Source organism: Aythya marila (assembly GCF_965140915.1).
Source record: "Aythya marila genome assembly, chromosome: 6".
In the NCBI taxonomy this organism is placed as follows: domain Eukaryota; kingdom Metazoa; phylum Chordata; class Aves; order Anseriformes; family Anatidae; genus Aythya; species Aythya marila.
The window spans coordinates 35,011,782-35,032,422 of NC_139047.1; the positions used below are offsets into that span (position 1 = coordinate 35,011,782).

General features: G+C 35.6%; 1 protein-coding gene across 4 annotated transcripts in view; it reads left to right on the forward strand.

The window, feature by feature from the left end:
* Positions 1 to 20,641, forward strand: part of ARHGAP15 (Rho GTPase activating protein 15) — a 332,136-nt gene that overhangs the window by 30,215 nt on the left and 281,280 nt on the right. For all 4 annotated transcript variants that reach the window (XM_082763341.1, XM_082763342.1, XM_082763340.1 and 1 more), the window contains one exon: positions 17,890 to 17,964. In XM_082763341.1, coding sequence (XP_082619467.1) covers positions 17,890 to 17,964 — 75 coding nt within the window. The remainder of the gene's footprint in view (positions 1 to 17,889; positions 17,965 to 20,641) is intronic.

Consider the following 20,641-nt stretch of genomic DNA (forward strand, 5'->3'; position numbering starts at 1 on the left):
GAAAGCTATGCAATGTGTGTTCAGGTAAGCATGGATTTCTATGTATGGTAGTTTGCAGAGCATCTTTAATTAAATTGAATTTGGCCAAAACTCCTAACCGTTCAGTCTTGCGGGTCATATGAGCTTTATGATGATCTAAACAAGAGAGACTCCCCAATATACCCTGAGCATTTTATGTGCCCACACATCAACAGACCCTTAAAAACTGCCACTGTTTTCTGGAAATCTTGTTTTTATTTATTATTTTTTTAATGTAAATTTTTTCAAGGTTTTATTGCAGATGAGCCTGATTACATGAAAAGTTACCTTTAAAATACTTCCTACTTATCACACAGTTTCCTTACCTAGAAAATCCCAGTGCAGCCACTGCTAATGCTTGATAAGATTTGTACCTGGTAAATTCTAAATTACATTAATGCACAAAGCCAGCGATGCCAGGCTCCCTATTGTTACAGTTATTAAAGCTGTAACTGAAATGATATCTCTCATATTGATCTTCAGTGAGCAGCTCTTATCCAGAAGCTTTGTTTCACATTAAAGACACTAATGATTGTCTCCACAAAATGAGCAGCTTAATAGTTAGAAAAAGTTAAATGGAAAAAAGAAAAAAACTTTGATAGCCACCTTTGATAGCTCTTCATTCCAACATCTCTCATAGCCACAAAGTGCAAGCCAAGCATTAATAGACCTTTTAATAAAATGACTTAAAAGAAATCAATGGGATTTCTCACAAAGCCTAATTTCCAGCAAGATATATTATTTAAATGTTTGTATTCCTTTTGAACAGCTCATGTCCTCCCATAGCTGCCAGAATTCTTCCTGGAATTTCTCAGGGTATCTTCTTAGTGTGTTCACTCATTACTTTTTAATTTATTATAATTATTATTTATTACCTTACAGAGATTAAAAAAAAATAAATAAATGATGAAAATATATGTCCTGTAGTCTTCCAAGGCTGAAAAAATTGGAGAGAGATCTCGAGAGAGAGAAGCCATTGCGAATATTTATTTGTGGGGAAGGGGGAAGTCAAGTTAGATGTGTACCAACTAGGAGACTTTTTAGGGCAGCCAAAGGTGGACTTCAAAAAATCTTTTCCGTCCTTATCTTCAAGTGAAAATAGCAATGTCCTATCGGTACGTCTGTTCAGCTGCCATTGTCTATGGGTGGTGGTCTCTGGAAGAAAGATTCTTGTGTTCAAACTTCCCAAAATGTCTTCGTCACGTTTTATTTGATTTCTGATCACTGGATGAAGAGAGCAATATGTTAGTAACAAGATAAAGACCTGTAACACCTGAGGAGTTGACTAAAGTAGGAATTGAGGGGTGAAGAGAATACTCGATTTTTTTAAACTTTTTATTTATTTATTTATTTATTTTCTTGGGACTTCTGGGTAGGTTTTCTGTTAGTTTTTACTTTGTTTGTTTTGGCTTATGGTGAAGAGCAGCTGTTGATTTTCTTTTTGGATTTAACTAGATTTTTTTTTTTTTCCCTCATTTTGGCAACATCAGCCAGAATGCAAGATAGGTATTTCCATCATTTCATGTAATAAAAGGAGAGAAATACATGTGAAATTTTTCTGTTCTGTGATCTCACTTATTGCATTTGATATGTGATGTGTATCTATTGGTATCAAAGGGAAGCGTTTGTTTTGTTTTTCTCTCTCATGACCAACCAGCAGAAAACCACAGATTGTTCTATCCAGCTTCTTTGGGAAAGCCAGTTCCTATTTACTATTTTACATAAACAGGGATGTAGTATGCTAGTGAGGTAGAACCTGAGGTATCAAATCAATTTGCGCTACTACAGGCAGTAGTTAAACAGAGGTGATGATCCCTTTGTGGGATGGCTTTTCTCTGCTAAGTTCCAGTCTATCTAAAGTAACAATTAGGTCAAATCCTTCCTGCATTCCATGTTCATAAAATAAATCAGGAAGAAAAAAATAAAAAAAAAATAAAAAGGAGAGTATTGTGTTGAAGAGAAGAAGGATACAGAAAAAATTACAGAACAGTGGGCTACGCTGGGTTCTGCAGCCAGAAAAGAATATTTACCTCATCTCTCAGTATCACGTGCACCCTGGGTGCTCAGCCCATATTTCTACTGTGTTTTTCCCAGGCTCCAGTGGAAAAGCCTGGATTAAGCTAATGCAGGGACATGTTTTGGCCGCTTATTATTTATTACAATTTTAGTTCCAGGTTTCAAAAACAATTAGGGAAACTGCTTAATAGGAAAATGACTCTAATTACTTGTTAATTGAGGTTATCTGCTTCATATTATTCAAAACATAAATTGTGTTGACACTTGTATCCTGATATGATTACTTAATAAACAGACTGAAGATGCATCATGAATTCATGCACCCCCAAAAAGGTATTTTATTTTTCAGCTATGATTTGCTCATCCAAAAGATGTAAAAAATGAAGCATTTGCATTAAGCTCGGTTATACAATGTTAATTCCAAAATATAAATTATACATTTCAAATAGTCAAAAGGTGAAGTACTGATATTTTTTTAAAATTAAAAGGTTTATTAAGCTTATGTGAAATATGTTCAGGCAAGAGTATGCCTACAAGATGAAACAGGGTCCTGTAAAACATGGTGTTACCTCCTTTACCTCCTAAATAAATAATTTAGATGATCAGGTAACTTATTCATAAACAAAACATCTAGGTTCAAATAACCTACTAATGTTAACACTTGTTATATTAATGTTTACTTCTGTATGGTTTGGGGGATCTACAAAAAGAGAAGTGCTATTTTTATGAAGAATAAATTTATTTTGGGGGAGAGAGAGGAATCTGAAAAAAAAAGTTACATTTTCTAAATCAAAATAATTCTACGGTGGGAGAATAAAAGCAAAGTATCCACTTTTCCTCACATATTAGTTAGCTCTGGAATCTCTAATTTTATTATTATTATTTTTTTTTAACACAAATATAGAACCCCTATTTTTTGAAGAACTCTTATGAAGTAGATTTCATAATAACTGTACAGCTAATGACACCGAAGATCATGATTCCACACCAACAAAACCTAAGTACTTGCCAGCCATACATGAGGGCAGTCAACACTTTTCAAAGTGATTTTTTTTTTCATTATTATCTTTTGGGAAATGCAGGTTATGATCATCCTAAGTTCTTTATGAAAACAAAAATGTTTACTGCAGGAAAAAAAAAAAATAAAAATCAATATGTAAAGCTTAAAGGTAAGATTTTTAAGTTAATGACATAACTGGAGAACCTGTTGACAAAAGTCATTTCACACGCTTTTCACCCTCAATTTTCTCTGTTGGAAATTAAAGAAAGACCTTTCTTCAGGTATGGAAGCCCTGATTTCAGGTCGTGACTCCATTTCTGTGTCTGTAGCTTGGGACTATCAAATGCTGAGGTGTTTCTGGAGATGTGCAAGCCACAAGCCACAACGGTTCGGCATGATATTGCAGATTAAAGGGGGCTGTTTGCAAGCTTCTCAGAATTATTTATTCCTTAATATGTAAAAATAACTCTATCAATATGATTTTTTTTTTTTTTGGTCTTGTATTTTCCTTGGCTAAGTACCTTTTTAAGGCTTTTTCTATACAAATAGTATTACTTTCTTCAACTTTGGGTTTAGCTAAGGAACAAGGGAGATCTGCAAAGCTCATGAAGATGGAAGTTTTAGAGCTGTGTTTGTGGCCATTAATTTTCTCTTCTATGGTATTTTTCCCATTTTCCCTCTGTTTGACATTGAGCCTAAGCTTTGTTCCTGACTCGTAGCCTATGGCAGTGGAATGGGGAGATGAGACATCACGGAGATGTGGAGCACACATAAAAAGGGAAGATGTGTAAAAACTGAAATGACATGGCAGCTGAAGCAGCTTGTTGCTCAGCTTGGTTGCATGTTTGAGTGGAGAAAGCGAGGTAAATTGTGATATGTAAGAGAATAACACTCGACAGGGTGTATGGTTGTAAGGTATATGGATGCTCAATCATGTGGTGAGGCAGAAGGCTAAAGGACAAGCGCCTTCAGTAGCCTCACAGTCTGCGGATATCCGTGTGACCTACAAAACAGAGGGTGTTACGCTCAGAAAAATATCACTTACAGAGCATATGCAAGCAATTTTAAGGAAATTCCATCTATACCATTTGACTACTTATTAATCTTTCGGTAATTATTATAGAAAAATAAAGTTCAGAGGAAAAAAAAATCCTCAAAATCACATATTTATGTGTGCATCTGCACCATAAATAGATGAATTTGCACAGTAGTATGTACACAACCAACCACTTCCAACCCTAACAGGTTATGCTTAAGCATTTATTAGAATTATGTGTGCCCTTATGCTAATTTTTTTCTGAACATTTGCATCAAGCTCGATATCTGTGCATGAATGTGCTGGTGTAATAGAGCTGACAATCTTTAAATCTGGAGCAGGGTGTTTTTAGTTCAGTCTCCATTTATTGGATTTGGAATATCTGAGTGGTGAAGAATATGGCCCATTGTATGCTGATGTTAGAACATTTTAAGATGTTTATTCAGAGCATTGTTTAAATTTTGATACTTCTGGAGCCACATAGAAAATAGTTTGAAAATCAGTTTCTATGGCAATAGGTAATAAATTATGAAGGAATTATAATTTAGGGAGATTTGTCTTCCATTGTGTTCCATTTTGGTGCACACGTACTTAAAATTGCAAGAAGATATAAGCAGATATTTTAAAAATTGGCATGAGACAGAGTGCCAGCTTGCTTCTGCCTTTCTGAAAGTATGTGCACCTGTATATATGAGACTTAAATTATTTCATTTTTGATTTGGCAACTTTCCTTGCAGATAAAGAGACAATTACATAAAATGCAGAGCACTGCAAAATCAATTTCATTATTTCAGCATGTGGAAATTTTACATTCCAGGTAGTTCTGTTTGTTCTTTAAAACACTATGATGTGCATTCACTGTTTTATAAATCTATAGTCACCGAGTCTAGGTAATAACACTGAGATATATTGATAAATTGAGCATTTTTTGTACTGGCACCTGCTAGAGAAAGAGACAGGCTCTTTACACAGTGAAAAGCAGCCAAATGCTAAACAGAATAGAAAATCTTCACCCTGGATATTTTATCACAGAAGGGAATCCCACAACTGCTGGACCAAACTGATGCCTTTCTTATGTCCTGGAATTTTCCAAATTCTAGTTCTGACCTCTTAGGAGTGCAATAATTTCTAGAAATTTGCTTTTATGTCTAATTTTAAGTTCTTAATGACAGGACCGTTACAGGCATGCTATAATGACGATGCAGCTATTAATAGTGATGCAACAAAGACAGGAACAGTCAATATATATTTGTTTGTTTTGAATAGCAATTCAGTTACAAGAAACAGATTATGAGCTTTCTGAGATATTAATGACTTAAAATATATTGGGTGACATCAAGCAGTGATGCTATTGTTAGAAAAAATTAGCAGAATATAGCAAAACTTTAGGAAACTTAAATATCATGCTAGAGCCTGAAAGAGTTTTCTGAGGTGATCTTTGCCTGTTGATTTCAATCTTAAATAAATATTGAATTGTCATGGATATTATGAGAGGTTCAAAAAGAGTTTGTTTATTGTTCTAATACTTTAAAAAAAAAAAAAAAAAAAAAAAAAAGTGTAATGACTTAGAAAATGTGGGCAGGTTAGCCTTATACAGTACCAGACTAATGCGAAAACTGTTGCAGGGTTTAAATAAAAAGAAATTAAGTTAGGAATATACTTAATGTCATTCGCCATATTTCAATGAAAAAAAATCAAACAAAAATAGGGGCATTATTTTTTGTTACAAGTCTCATCAAAAATGGCAACCATATTTATGAAGTATACTGAAAGTTTGTAAGTCATTTGACTTAATAGTACATGACATTCTGATTAAATATTAGCTATGTGCTGTATCAGTGAAGCACACGTTAAATGGATTAAGAACTGATTAATTTACACGTTTCAGAAAGTAGTCCCTGGAGAATCATCATCAACTGGGTGGATTTTTAGAGTTGATCTCAAGGGACTGGTACTAAGCCTGACACTAATCACTCTTTTTATCTATGGTATGGAAGTAAATAGAACAGTTCTAATAAAATTTTAAAATAAAGCAAAGATTGATGGACTGGCAAATAGGGCTGGGTAAAGGCACTCGTGGAGAGTATCTGGATTGTTTAATGGCTGAAAGTGCATTTTAATTTATCCAAACATAAGTATATATGGGAAACATAGGCCATCCTGTTTCTAGAACAAGGAACCGTAATACATGTATGAGGTTTTACTGCAAAATGTAGCTTCTATGGGTGTTTCTGTGAAAGACATTGACCTCTCTGTGTGATAAAGATTGGTGACAGCAAATGTTCATTTCTGTTAACCATGCTGATAAAAAGGAATCTAGAATACTCGTACTAGAATAATGGAGACTGCAAGGAAGAGGCTAAAAAGGGGTATTGGAAGTTGGGAAAAAATAATAAATAAATTACCAATGAAGAACCTACAGGCTGTTTAATTTACCTGAAAGAAATTAAAAATCAAATTGACTTCCTTTTTACCTACGTGCAGGGACAATGCTGGATACGAAAGGATTCTTTAATGTAGCACAAAAAGGCAATAAAAATGTAATCTCTGGAAGCTGGAACCCCTCCCCAAAATGAAATGAGAGTTGCAGTATGTTCTTACATTTTGCAAAGATAAGTGGGAAGTTATCAATTGGTAAATTCCTCAATTCGTTGAAATGTGTGTTAGTGACTTCACTGACAGGGTGGTTTATATGTATGTATATTTATGGACTGAAATATGCAGTCAACTTTCTGTTTCCATGCACCACCACAGTTTCTAATATCATTTGACTCATTTGGTTTGTTGAGGTGTTTTTTCTTTTGCAATAAGTCTGGCAACTCTGGGCAGCCCTCCCAGAATATACCTTTATACGCTGCCTGCCTTTTGGATGGTAGCAGATGATTCTTGTTTGGTTTTGTAGAGGGTTTTCTATTGTGTGTAAGGTAGGTTACTTCTCTATCAGAACAGAATAAGGAAAATCAAATCAGGGGCAATTTCCAGTCTGTCTAGACGCTTCAGAAGTTTCAAACTGGATAATTCCATTTCTTCTTTTCTTTATCTTCTGTATTACTGTTATGTGATTTGCTGTCAGTGTAATGCCACAAGACTAAAACCAGGAGATTCAGTATGCTTAGATTAGAAATACGCGCTTTTCTCTTTCTTTTGCACATTAACTTTGCTACATAGACCAATTTGTAGAATAAGCATGAGTGTGTAGTATCACTTGAAATGTTTCTTGGCCTATGAAGGGAAAATAATAAAATAATACTTAGGCAATGTGGACAATAGTGTTTTACAATTATAGTTCTTTGTTTGGTGAAATACAAGTGGATGACTTTATTAAACAGGTTACCAAAAAACAACAGATGTACTTATACAAATACAAATTTGAGGAATTCATTTTGTAATTTTGGGGTGTGTGTATGTATATATAGATATATATATATTTTTTTTTAATTAACTTTTGCATTATTGTATGTCTAGTCCATCAGCAGTTCTTGGCAAGAGAGCTAGGATATTAATTTTGCCTGAGAGGAAGGTAAATTGCATGTAGAGAATTCCAGTGCTGAGTAACTGTTAGCAATCTATTAACAATCACTGCTAATCACTGCTGTTCTACCTGGTTTGCTGCAAGGTTGTCATTAAGAGTAAAAGTGAGAAATCTCAAAGGAAAAAGAAGAAAGACTTCAGATATTTTCTTTTTCTTTTTTTTTTCTACCAAAATATGATGATGTCACATAGAATAGGAAGGAGTCATCCTGCTAATTGACCTCTGTAAAATTGCCCATTTGCTTAAAAAGCTACTTGAAACAGATCAGTTATTATTTTGATTACTCTATTTCTTTCATGTTAGTGATTATAATGGCACCTGGGAAAATCTGCTTGAAAACTTTGTTTCATTCTTTCTTCAGGTGCAAGGTACTTTGGTTTTCTGAACAGTGCTGATAAGTAATACTGACTTTTTTTCAAGAGAGATTACAGTTTTTGATGATATCAGAAAACAGAGGTGGAAAAACATTCACAAGCTTACTTAGGTTATTAGTGCAGAGGGAAGCAGGAGCAGGTGGCAAACTGGATGGCCATCTAGATGTTATCAAGCTGACAGGTATCCAAGTGATTGTGTGTTACAGCCTCTAATTTTGATCCCTGAATAGCTTTTAATAAGATCTAATTATGGGCTTTTTAGTCATGAGCTGTGTTTGAAGATGTTCCTTCCAATCACATTAAAAATATACTTTGCAGAAATTCCTGTACTGACCAAAACAATGGATTTTTCCATTGTAAAAGCCAGTGTTTTACTCCTATACTGCCTGGAATTAGCAACCCAAAAGTTATAAAAGAGGTAGTATCACTGTTTCTTCCCCTCCCATTCGGATGGATTAAAGAAGATGAAGTACGTTTGGAAGTGAGACCAAAAAATTTTTTTTTGGTTCAGGTTCCTTGATTTTGTCACTGGACATTCATAGCAACTTCTTTGGCTTGCGTTCCATATAAATCTAATTTCATTTGAGAGCCAGGACTTTTTCGGCACTGCTCCTGTGAAACTTGGACACAACAATTTGAAAATATGTCCAGACCAAAACAGATCAAGGCGTCACACATGACTGATTCGGCAGAGCATGCTCAAAGACAAGACGGATGTCTCCGTGCAGCAAACAATTCTCTAGGGTAGGGAAAGCGCTCTCAAATCCAGTCACCCCAGAATAAACACTAAGTTAGACACAGCCTAAATGTGCCTTCCAGCACAGGCTTCCACTACTGACTAGATGAGAGCCCCAAGCCAGGCTGCAGATCCAGCCATGCCATTGCTTTTATATCTCTTTTCAGCCTGCTAGCAAGCATTTGAAATCGTTAAAGCAGTGTTGGGGTACACCCTGCAAGGGGGAAGGAGAACAAGGGAAAAAATAATAAATGAAAAAAGCACTTGTTATAATATTTCTGTGAATATGTTTCATTGGTATTGCAACTCATTTTATTAATTTTCCATGAGTGTTTGTAAGTGTGATAGTTTGCTCGCCAGTGTTGGCAGAAACTGGGAGTCCTGGAAGGATCCATTGGAAATATTTGCTGCTTGCATCTCTTTGATGTTCTTCTTCCTTTTGAAAGTTTCAGTTATCTAGTAAAAGACCAGTAACTATAGTATGCAACTTTTCTGATGACTCTCCTACAGTCCTAGAAGGGCAGGTATAAATATTCTATAAAAACTACATGGGATTTACAAGTACTTAAAGGTTATTCAAATAAACTTCAAGTAATATGTTAATAAAGTGTATTCCTTTAGGACAATTAACAAAAATATTAATTTGTTAGGCAGCTTACTATTTAAAGTAATAAAATTGTTAAGTGTTGATTTACTGTTAATCAAACTTAGGGAAGAAAAAGATATTCTAATTTTAATATTACTATTTTGTCCTAAAACAACCAAGAAGGTTGGCTTTTGGACCTTCCCCTGCCCCCAAAACAAAGGCAAACTTTTCATTGCTACTAATTTTTATTAAAATAGTGCCTTGATATCAAGAAGGGTTTACTCAGTTATTTGTCAGGACAGTGACACAAATTAAAATGGATCTTCATTAAAATTACTTTTTAACTATTCATCTTAACTCAATGTCTCCTGCAGAATGTTTTATATTGTAGAGTATATATGGAATGTGCATTGATGAACAACTTTAGACAGGTCTGATTCAGCTTTCCCTGCTTTCATTATGACCCTTCTCAGATGTTTATGTACTGTAGCTACTGGGGCATGTGGTGCCCAAAGTAGATTTAAACTAAGTTGGTATTGGAAGCAGTGTAAAATGGGCTGTGCTATGGCTCCTGTGGCCATGGCTATGCTCCTCTGATGCTTGAACCAGTTTGTTTCAAGTTAACTCAGATATCCTTTCACTGCCATTTGCAATGTAGAACAATTCTTAGACAGGAATCCATGCAATTTCATTGCATCATTCTTTTTTTTTTTTTTCCTTCCTTTACCCCCCTATTCCCCCTCAGTACATTTCTCCCCCCACCCCAGCCTTCCTACTTCTGGCACATATACGTCCACAGGTGTTATTAAGTGTAGGGTAGCATGTGGTGTCCATGCTTCAGTGCTATCGCAGAGGAAGGACTTCCTACAGGAAAAAAATGATCACTTTCAGTATTTTGCAGGCTGCCCATCTAAGCCCATCATTGCCTGGCATCTACACACTAAGGGCAAGGATCCAGCGAACTTGTGAGTGGGCACCATGCCATGTGAACAGATGGGCATGGAAGTAGGCAGCCAGTAGACCATGTATGTGCATCAACTGTGGGTGTTGAGGGCAAGATTCCCAGTGGAGAATGTCCAAACAGCTGTCTGGCCTGAGCCAACATGCCTACGACCAAGCAAAAGTGCCATCCCTAAATCCTGCTGAGTTGGATTAACCTTCAAAAATAAAAATTGCTTCTGCAGTAGCATAAGGTGAGTTTTTGGCTTGTTTAAATCTGAGAGAAAGAATTAGGCAGGCAGGATAAAGACAAGCACTGAAGTAGAGCCTACTAGCCAGGACTGTGCATTTGTCTAGGAATATTAGCAGAATTTTATACAAAGGCATTCATATGGAATATAGTAACTGATGACTTACAGGAGTGTGACATCAATGTTAATTATGCTCTTTCTGTTGAGACGGTCCTTTCAGGAGAGACTGAGCTTTTGAGTGCATTTTGTTTGTAATGTATGTGCTGGATGTGATTTTGTAAAAGCAATTCTTCTGGTTGTTTTTGCACACTTACATTAGCAAGCTGTAATGATTTTTTGCTTGCACCTCTGCCCTGAGAATACTATTCTGGGGTGCAGTTTCAGGTCAGAGTTGTTGACACAGTTGCTGTCTTAGCCAAGTTCCCACATTTGCTGTCTTTATTTTTCTAAGATCTAAAGGGGATGTGAAAAGATAATCTATCATTTTTCTCTGCCTGTATTAACTTTGACTTTTACCTTTTATGGACATAACATCAAAGAACACATTTTTGCAGATGCAAATGTCAGAGGCAAAGAACACTGAAATACTGATGTCTATTGCATTTTTGCTCCTGCTGTTTTCACTCCTTATTTCCTCTATCATCTGTAATTTTAGCAAAGCACCTGCAGTAGTTAAGATTAATATATTCTAATAAAATGGAGGACCAAAAGTAACAACTACATTATGAATAGAAAAATATGAATAGGAAACTTATCAATATATTTCATAATATATATTTTGTGTGTGGCTGGATGAATGCTGTCACAGTGTGCACGTTGCTGTATTTGTTACATATTATAGGCTGTAACAGAAAAGGCTAGTGCAAATGTATAAAAAGCTTTGCTTTTAAATGCTCTTTTCTTGAATCAATGACTATTGTATTTAATACAATTAAAGCATATTGAAGCTTTGATGCCAGGTTCCAGTCTGATTTCCAGTAGGAAAACCTTAGGATTAGATGCACTGCAGCTGTTGGTCCCTTTGTCAGGCTTTGATCCCCAGGTACATGAATCTGAGCAATCTGCAGTCAAGTTTAGAGCAGCCTTAGGATTTCTCTAACTTATATGGGTGGTAAGAACCTTTTGTAGCTGTCTCCTCTTCCAGATATGATTTTGGCAGATCTCCTACTCCTGAAAAGGCTACAAATGAAGCCAACGACATCAGCTGGGACTCCCTCAAAGCAAGGATCAATTGGACAAATTTCAAAGTCCATTTGAGTAGCTAGAGAGGAACAAAAGGGCTCCCACTTTAGGGAAAATCTGCTCCTAGGAGACGGCAAGCCATTAATGGAGAAAAATACCTAGTGCCTCCTGCAGGCTCACCCTTGGAGTTAAAATATCAGCCCTAATGGGGTGTCCCAAATTTGGAATATTCCTCCAGAAATTTGGGGAAAGTAGGTTATATAGCTTCAAACAGACCATGCTTTGTAATCAAAAATCATAATTTATTCTCTGATCATGAAGTTCATCCTAACACCAGCTGAAATTTAAACCATAATCTGAATAATGATTTTTCTCTTATTTCATGAATGAAGCCTCTGAATAAATTGAGATGTTTCCCCAGGAAAAGCACTGTGACGCTTGTCTACAGTGACTTCTGAAGCCAGAGAGCACTCCCACGTGATTAAATTGCCTTGATATAAAATACCTACCTTCACAGGCTGCAGTAGGAAGGAGGACCCTCACGCTGTGGGAAAGGTCTATAGGATTCTGATTTATAAGAGAGCAAGAGGTCAAGGGAAGCAAAACCATTATCATTATTTTCACGGACTCTGGAGATCTGAACTGAATATAGAGGGCAGTGTGCTCAAAGGGAGACATGCAGAGGGAATGCAACACAATCCTGCTTTTTCTTTTTCTTTTTTTTTTTTTCCCCACTGACTTCAGTCTGCAGATTCTGCTGAGAGCATGTCATATGTAACAAACTCAAGCCTGTAAGGACTGTGAAGTGGTTTTCTTATTAAATGATGCATAGAGAGATTATCTGGTCTGTAGCCAGCGCACAAAGGCTCCATCCATGCAAGTTCCTATTTCTGAGGAAAGCATTCGGTCACCTGCGTAGTAATGAGATTTCGGGGACTTGGGGGTGGGGAGGGAGAGGAAAGAAGGCTGGTGGGGACAGGACTGAAACTGCACTTTATGCCTCTATCTCCCTGCAAGCCTCAGGGGAGAAAAAAAAAAAAAAAAAAAAAAAAAAGCAGAGCATGCTAACATTGTGTTATACTGCCTTGTAGTCTCAACTACTTTTTCTTCTGAAGAAATCTCTTTGGACAAGTAACAAGAAAAATTCCTATAGTGGCTCTAAAGTCAGCCTCTGGTGGACAGTGGTGGGAGGGCTCCGGAGCAAGCCAGGAGCACCGGTGGCCGCAGCTGTAGGCAAGGAGCTGCTGGGACACGGGGAGCTTCCCCTGGGTCTGAATGGAGTCTTCCACAGAACTACTGCATGGCTGCAAGGCACTGAGAGCCAGGTGGGAAGGGGATTGTCCCCGCTGCTTCCTGACTTCCTCCTTTTCTTTAGGATGGGCCAAAAACTCTAGTCGATTGCTGAGATGACAAAGGAGTGGGAAGCCTCTGAGTGGGAAGCCTCATGGTGTTTTCTCAATGCCTTTCAGAGCATAAGAGTAACTTTACCATATCAGAGGTGTTTCCAAATAATTTCTGTAGATGATGGACTTGCCATACTGCTTAAGACTGGCTCTTTAAAGCAAATCGCTTGGAGCACAGCAGTGAGTGAAATGTTACAAGGTTTTCCTTTCTGTTGCCATAGTCAAGGTGTCTTTCAAGAGATGGGGCTATTAAGAAATGCTATAATAGATTTTTAAGTTTCTCTATCTAAACAATTATGAGCTGTCACTGCCATATCAGAGTGACAAGGAATGAAATGACCACAGGCATCACTAAATCAGGTATCACCCCTCCTTCTCTGTTGAGGGAATGGTTTTCACAAAAGTTTATGTGACTAGTTTGTACTTTTATTGCAAACTTTCAAGCTGCCACCAGTAAGTTCGATCCTATAAAGAATTGAGTGTTCTGGCCCTGATCCAGAGAAACACTTAAGTGCATTGGAGAGTGCTTTGCTGGATTAAGTCCAGAGCTGAGCAAACATGCAGGAGCAAGTTCTTGACAGTAGGGGCTTTCTCTCTTTTTTGGGGTATTTGTAAAAGTATCTCCATGGTGGGTGATTGCAGTGTGGGTAGGATGAAACAAAACAATAGTTAGACCCCTAAGAAGAAAGGTCAAAGTGGTGATTTTTGGTAGAATTCTGACAAAGACTTCCATGAGAACCTTCTTCTTGATGGAGAAGTAGGGCAGCTAATGGAGACAACCACATGTCATCCCAGAGTTCCTCATCCAAAGCAGAGCTCTGCTGCACCAGGTGACTGAGAAAACTATGGTTTTCTGAGTTGACAGGTTGATTTGTGGGTATATAATCTATGGCTAATAATTTATTCACTAACCTTGGAAGCCACCTAGGAAGGTCTTACAATTACCTTAATTATTTAGGGATAAAAGTGAACTCAGAGTGATGTTTCAGGAAATAATCCACTGTCTATAGATTGCATGGCAGCAGTCTGCCTGGACCTTTTGAGAAATGTCGGTTGGTTTTGTTAGGTTTGGTTAAAATCAGAAAGAAGTATGCTGCTTCTCAGTGACTAGATGAATTAGGTCAGAAATATGCTTGTAATGGGAAATAAAATCCAAATCAGTCCTCTAAGTCTTTCTTTAAATCAACACCGCACTATTTGAAGGGACTAGAAATGAGTTAGTGGTGACGAATTCCCAAAAAAAGAGGGAGAATTTAAAGAACAAATGGGAACACAGAAATGAAATTGGACATCAGGTTATGGTATATTACTTCATTAATGTTAAAATAGCAGTTGTCAGATGGTTGTCCCTTCTCACTGGAATACCAGGCATATGTAATGGAGGCTTTGCCTTTGTAGGAAGTATGATGACGGATTAATGCTTAGATGCTGGAATAACTCTGGTAGGAGATGGATACCCTTTAGCTAAGTGAAGGGGGGGGCTGCTGAGGCTGAATTTAACAAAACCAGACTTGCCCACAGACTTGCAAGCGCTCGCAGAGTGGATTTTTAATGCTGCAGGTGACATTGTTGCTGACTGAAGAATGTTCATCAAATCAGAAAACTGCTGATAAGCTGCCTTTCCCAAAAAGGGATCTCACGAACTTCTCCTGTAAATCTCTGCCTTTCATCATACCCTGGGAGGTGAGGTAGAGGACTTGTGACACTTGTTATTTACGTTTTGCTTCAGTTTATTAGGGTAATCGAATGGAGATATATAGGGAAAAAAATTGTCAAAACATCTCCTTTATAGTCTACTTATTAAAAACTGCAGGAAAGAATGAAATCAATCCAGGCTTTCCTTTGAATATTTGAGTAACTCAAAAATATACCACTGAAAATTGTTACTTCTTTTTTTTTTTTTTTTCAAAAATAAAGGAAAACTGAAGAGTTATGGAGAAATGTGAGTACTGTTACCCAGGCTCTCTGGCTAAGAACATTTTAAAATTGGACTGACTATTTGCATAAAACAAGTGATACAGATATCTCATTCAGTAGTATCTGTGAATATATTTATGAACAAATTTGTGTAAGGCCTGATTTAATTTTATAAAATCCATCTTATTAAAGAATTTTGTTGATTTTTTTCAAGCTGTTTTGATTCAGTTTTTCAAAACTTTCATTCCTAAACTAAGAGGCTGGTAGAAATGAGTAAGAATTTCTTTGCTTCCATTAATTCCACTTTTTATCCATATATATATATATATATATATATATACATATACATATTTATCTTTTTTCAAGAGAGCTTATATAGCTTATGGATTGTGTATGGATTGGCTTATGTAGCTGTGGCATTTGGTTGTTTCAGTAGGAGCTTCAGGACTTTCTTGCATGAAATTACATTACTTACTCCTGGGTTACAAAGGAATTTCTTTCATTTATGTACTGTAAGGGAAATATTCCCCACTCTAGAAAAATCGCAAAAGTATCGCATTAAATGATCAGGTAAGAGGCCTATTCTTATTGTACATATGAAGTTTTCCTTAAAGTTTCTGCTTTGCAAACCAAAGAGGTTGGCACATAATGTCATCTATACCTGGAATTTAATCTTTTTTTTTTTTTTTTTTTTCTCTACATTTGTATTTCCTGGAAATCTTTCTATTGTCTTTTTATTATACTACTATGAATAACTAGTGCTACTAAAACAGTGCATTTTACTATCTCCCTTCTTCACTTGGTCATGGATGGGTTTAGTGCCTCCGGTATTATTTCCAGCATGTATCAAATGTGAGCATTTCTTTTGCTAATGCTCTGAACGCTGAATCTAAGACCAGACCAAAAGCTCTGATCAGTGCTGTACGCTTCACAAAGATGCACAGGGCCCCCAGTAGACAAGTACAATTCCTGGAGATAGCAACTAAATGTTAAAATAGATGCTGTGGAGTAGTAGTGTGTCTTGTTATTTAATTTGGATGAGTGAAGAATATATTTCAGAAAACATCATTGGGCAATCTGCTCTGCTGTATGTTAAAGAATAATAAGAGTGGGCGATCTGGGTAAGAAACGTTTCCTATGATCTAGACCTGAATAGTTTAGTTATATGTCTTGTGCACCATAGGACTTTGAGTTGTTGGATAGTAAAGATAAAGAAAAAGATAAATTGAATTAATTTATTTTGAATTTATATACATGCCTCTGCTTGCATTAATATTAAGTTCCATCCAAAATCTAAATGGAAAGACTGTAATCTTAAAAGTTCTCTCAATAGCATCAGCAAATCATTCTTGTTTACCCTACATGCTAATAAAACAGGAACATGACACTCCTGAAAACAAGATTGCAAAATACAGAAAATGTGGTCTGACATTTTTTTTCTCCCCAAAGGAGGTACTGCCACTAACTAAAGTATTTCTTATGAAAGCTCGATTGCTTAAGATGCAGAATATTAAGAGAGAAAAACACTTTAGGACACAGCCATGTCACCAGCTGTTACTCACCCTTAATGAAATTGTTAAGTGATATTCTTCATAAATAGGTCAGAGAAACTTTTGAATTGTGAAGAATGTTTTATCTCTTTCTTTGAAATGTTTGTATTAAATTTAGAACTGGTAATTCATTAAGCTCATTAGCTCTGACTAGGAGAGTGGAGCAATATCTAGGATATAGATTTCAAGGCTTAAAAATGTTAGTGCTTACAAATAAACATGAAAGCAATGTGTGGAGAAAAAATATGGGATCATAATATGTTTAACTGTTTTTTGAGCGTGGCCCTCTGGATTAATTAAGAACATTTTCTATATTCAGACAGTTAAATATAAACAGAATACATTATGACTCTCAGTTAACTCTGTTTTAATAGAGAAAAAGAGAATGCATTATGATGAATACAGTGAAAACTAGTCAAAACCATATTTTGTTGTTTGCTTTTTGACCTCAGTTAAAAGATGAGAGCATCACTGAATTTTACAGAATCTAGACCCCAAAATATTGTATTCTTGAGTAACACCAAATTTAAACAGTAATAGTTTTGAAAAAAAAATATACCCGCCTTTTTGGTATGCATATATTTTTTGGTATTCTTTCCTGTATATTTGTAAAATGCTGTTCAGTTCTGCAAAACCCTTGATTTGTGATATATCTTTTATTTAATCTTAATAGTATAATAGAATCTAATGATTTTATAGAGTTGAGTCACAGATAACTAACCTAGGTTTTTCTTGGAAAAGAGGGAACTTGAGGAAATCGAGGACTTAGCCCTTGGGAACAGTTATAGAATCAGAACCCAATATTTCTGCAGCCTCCCAGTCATGGAGTGTTTAGGAATAGTCTTTACAGGCATCAAAGCATAACAGATATATTTGGTGCTTATCCATGCATTTGTCTCTAATTTCTTTAGTAACTTGTTTGATGGTATTAAAGTTATAAGTATCTTTCTCTTTTCTGTAAAATGGGTATAAAAACATCTAACCATTTACACAGGTGTTGAGATTCTTGATGTACTTTTAAGAAGTCCTAATTTCAAAAGATTTTTATCTATTGGTTAAGTTTTAGCTTAATTTGCTAATGTCGCATCAGAAAGAAGCCCATTTAGATCTTTAGGGTTTAGTTGCTGTGTATTTCTGATATCCTCCAGGACTTAAGGGAACACAGAAAATATTTCACAGAAAAGTTTTCACAGAAAAGCAGTACTAAAAAAAGCCAACTTTCCAAAACTGCATCCAGTACATGCACCAGTAATTATATTCATTGGTCCATCTTAACCTGTATCTATTTGAATCCTCTTGGAAAATAAATCCTTGCTTTCTTAATTTTTATTTATTTATTTATTTATTAGGTAAATCGTCACAGAAGAAATCATTCCCAACATAACTTAACACTTGCAGACATCATTAGTACACAGGACCACACGGTAAGCAATTGCTCTATCCAACTAATAAATCACTCTTGTTATTTTAAATGTTTTTAATGTAAATGTTACACACGCATTACTAAAGAATAAATACATGAGTCTTTGGATGCCTCAAGATGTTAAGGGATTTGAGGGACTTTGATTAATCAATAAAAAGAAAAAAATTAGAAGATACAAAGCAATTTGTATGGCTTGACTTTGCTGTTAACTTGGTTGTAGTAGATTGATATTTCATCAGTATTAATACTCAGTATAAAGGAATGTGAGCATGTCTTTGTCCGTATGAAGCTGTTTTTAACACTAATATTAAACCTTATAAATAAAAGTGAGCATTACATTTAACACAATATTAATGACACTAAGAATTTAGGGGGAATAGTGTAGAAGGATACTGTTTTATTTATTAATACTATTAAAATATTCAAATACAGGTTAATCAAAAAAGTACTTATATGAACTTTTCAGGATTACATAGCTTCATAAGCTTGCCATTCCTCTAATTAAGAAAACTATGGAACCTGTATGTGATTTAGTGATAATTACTATTTTTTACATTGTTCCTAATGCTGTTAGTACATGTGAGTGTTGTTTTATTTTACTTAAATAGAAACTCAAATATTTACATATACATACTCTAATATTTTTTCTAAATAGTAAATTATATAAATATATTCCATTTCCTTATTTTTATTCTAATTCTTTCAGGGCAGGGCGTTTGGGGTCATTTTCTTAACCTTCCATATGTAGATAAGGTGCAGGAGGGGCAACAGCTTAACAACAAATGATGATATTTATTGAGACAGAAACAACGAAGAATATCATTAAGATATATTTGGTATTCTTTTTAATCTAATATCATCCCTTTGCAGAAGGATTGAAAGTAGATCCTCACTTGTCTTGGAAGTATTTCCTAGAAAATCTGTACTACAGAAAAAGGGCTATTAACAGATGTTGAACAAGGAAAATATAGCTTCCCAAACAGAGTTTATATAAATATTGGGGCCATCCTTGAAATCTTTTTATTTGTCTTAGTGATAAAGTTGTTTTATAATTCCATATATTCCATATATATAATTCCACTGTATGCTAATTACAGAGAACTCTGTGTACATTATCAAAAAAATTAAGACCCTTATTTTCTTAGAGACAGCACCTATGCTAGTTCAATAAAACCAATATACGTAAAGTTACTTTGTTTAACCTGAGAGGTCTCATGAATATCTTGTATTTCTAGCTCTTCAGTTTTGAGCTGTTTAATTTAGAACAAAGGATGGATCTGAGGTACAAAATTTAAAGCAGGATATTTTATATGCCCAACATTTGTTACTGGATTTGATATTCTTGAGGAAAATGTGACTAAACAGCAACATTTTCATCTGGAAACATATCCAATTTTTAACTTTCCAAAATGTGAGAATAGAGGTAATTCAAATCCAATGTTGAAAATCACATTTGCCTTTAGTTTTGGATTGGTTAAAATAACAGTCTGGGAAGGGTGTTGGTAAACTTTGAAAGGATGAGATTTTTGGGTCTGATTCAGAGAAGCAATCAACAGCTTGAATGGTTAGCCAATGCTCCTCCCAATTTCTGTTTCCAGATGGATAGAAATATTAAAAGAATAACCTTTCTCATATGTTATTTGGCATCCCTGGCCCTGGCTAAACACCAGTTTTATGCTATGAAAATGAAGGGTTAGAAAGGAAAGAAAAATTTCCAAAGATGTAAAGTAAGTTTGATTTAAAATAATAATAAAAAATAATAAAAATGTAGGTGGAGTTGGGGATTAAGTCTTATTTTAGCTCTAATAATTCACCCATCCATCACTAGATAAATAGTGCCATGACTCTGCACAATAATCCCTATATAGTTCCTGGGTTTTCTATGGCAATGATATGCATGACAGTAATTTGCATGAGATAAGTACAAATTATAGAAAATGCACACACTAATCCCTGTGTGCACATCTGAGAATGTCACCTAAATAATTGTCCACAGACCTCATCAAAGGTACAAACAGATAAGTACACAGTATATATTTCATTATATTTTACATAGAAGTAACAGACAAAATCTATGGCAATAGTTAAACATATGACACTTGCTATTTCATATAACTAAAATAACAGGTATGTTTGACTTAAGAATCCTTGCGTTGCATGTCAAAATATTTTATTGCCATTTAATAGCTTTGCAAGTGACAAAAAGTCTATTGAAATTGTTGCGAAATCATATTGTGACAAAATTGATGTGGAATTACTAATGTCCCAGTGAGGTACTGACTCAGCAGTGTTTCAGGGAAAACATGCCCACCCTGAATCATGATTGTGCTTTTTGAAACACTGAGGTGTTTCAAAACATGAGTTCTATTTTTCCTTTACTGACACAACTGGGACTTCCGTAGGTACTGAGACATGATGATCTAATGCCTGGTCAGTGGGGCTAGTTGAAGACCCCCTTTTTTTCTTTCTTGATACAAATTTACATAGTATCTCCCCAAATCCTATATCACAGCTTCATAAGGAATGTTTCTACAGATCACACAGAACCATGAGTCTGACCTAGCGTCCCTTATTCCTGCCGGCCTAAGAAAAGTCTGTACAGGACTTCAGAGGGCCATAAATTGAAAAGAAGAAACAAAAACAAAGAGCAAGCCTAGGATTCACTTCTAGTATTCCAA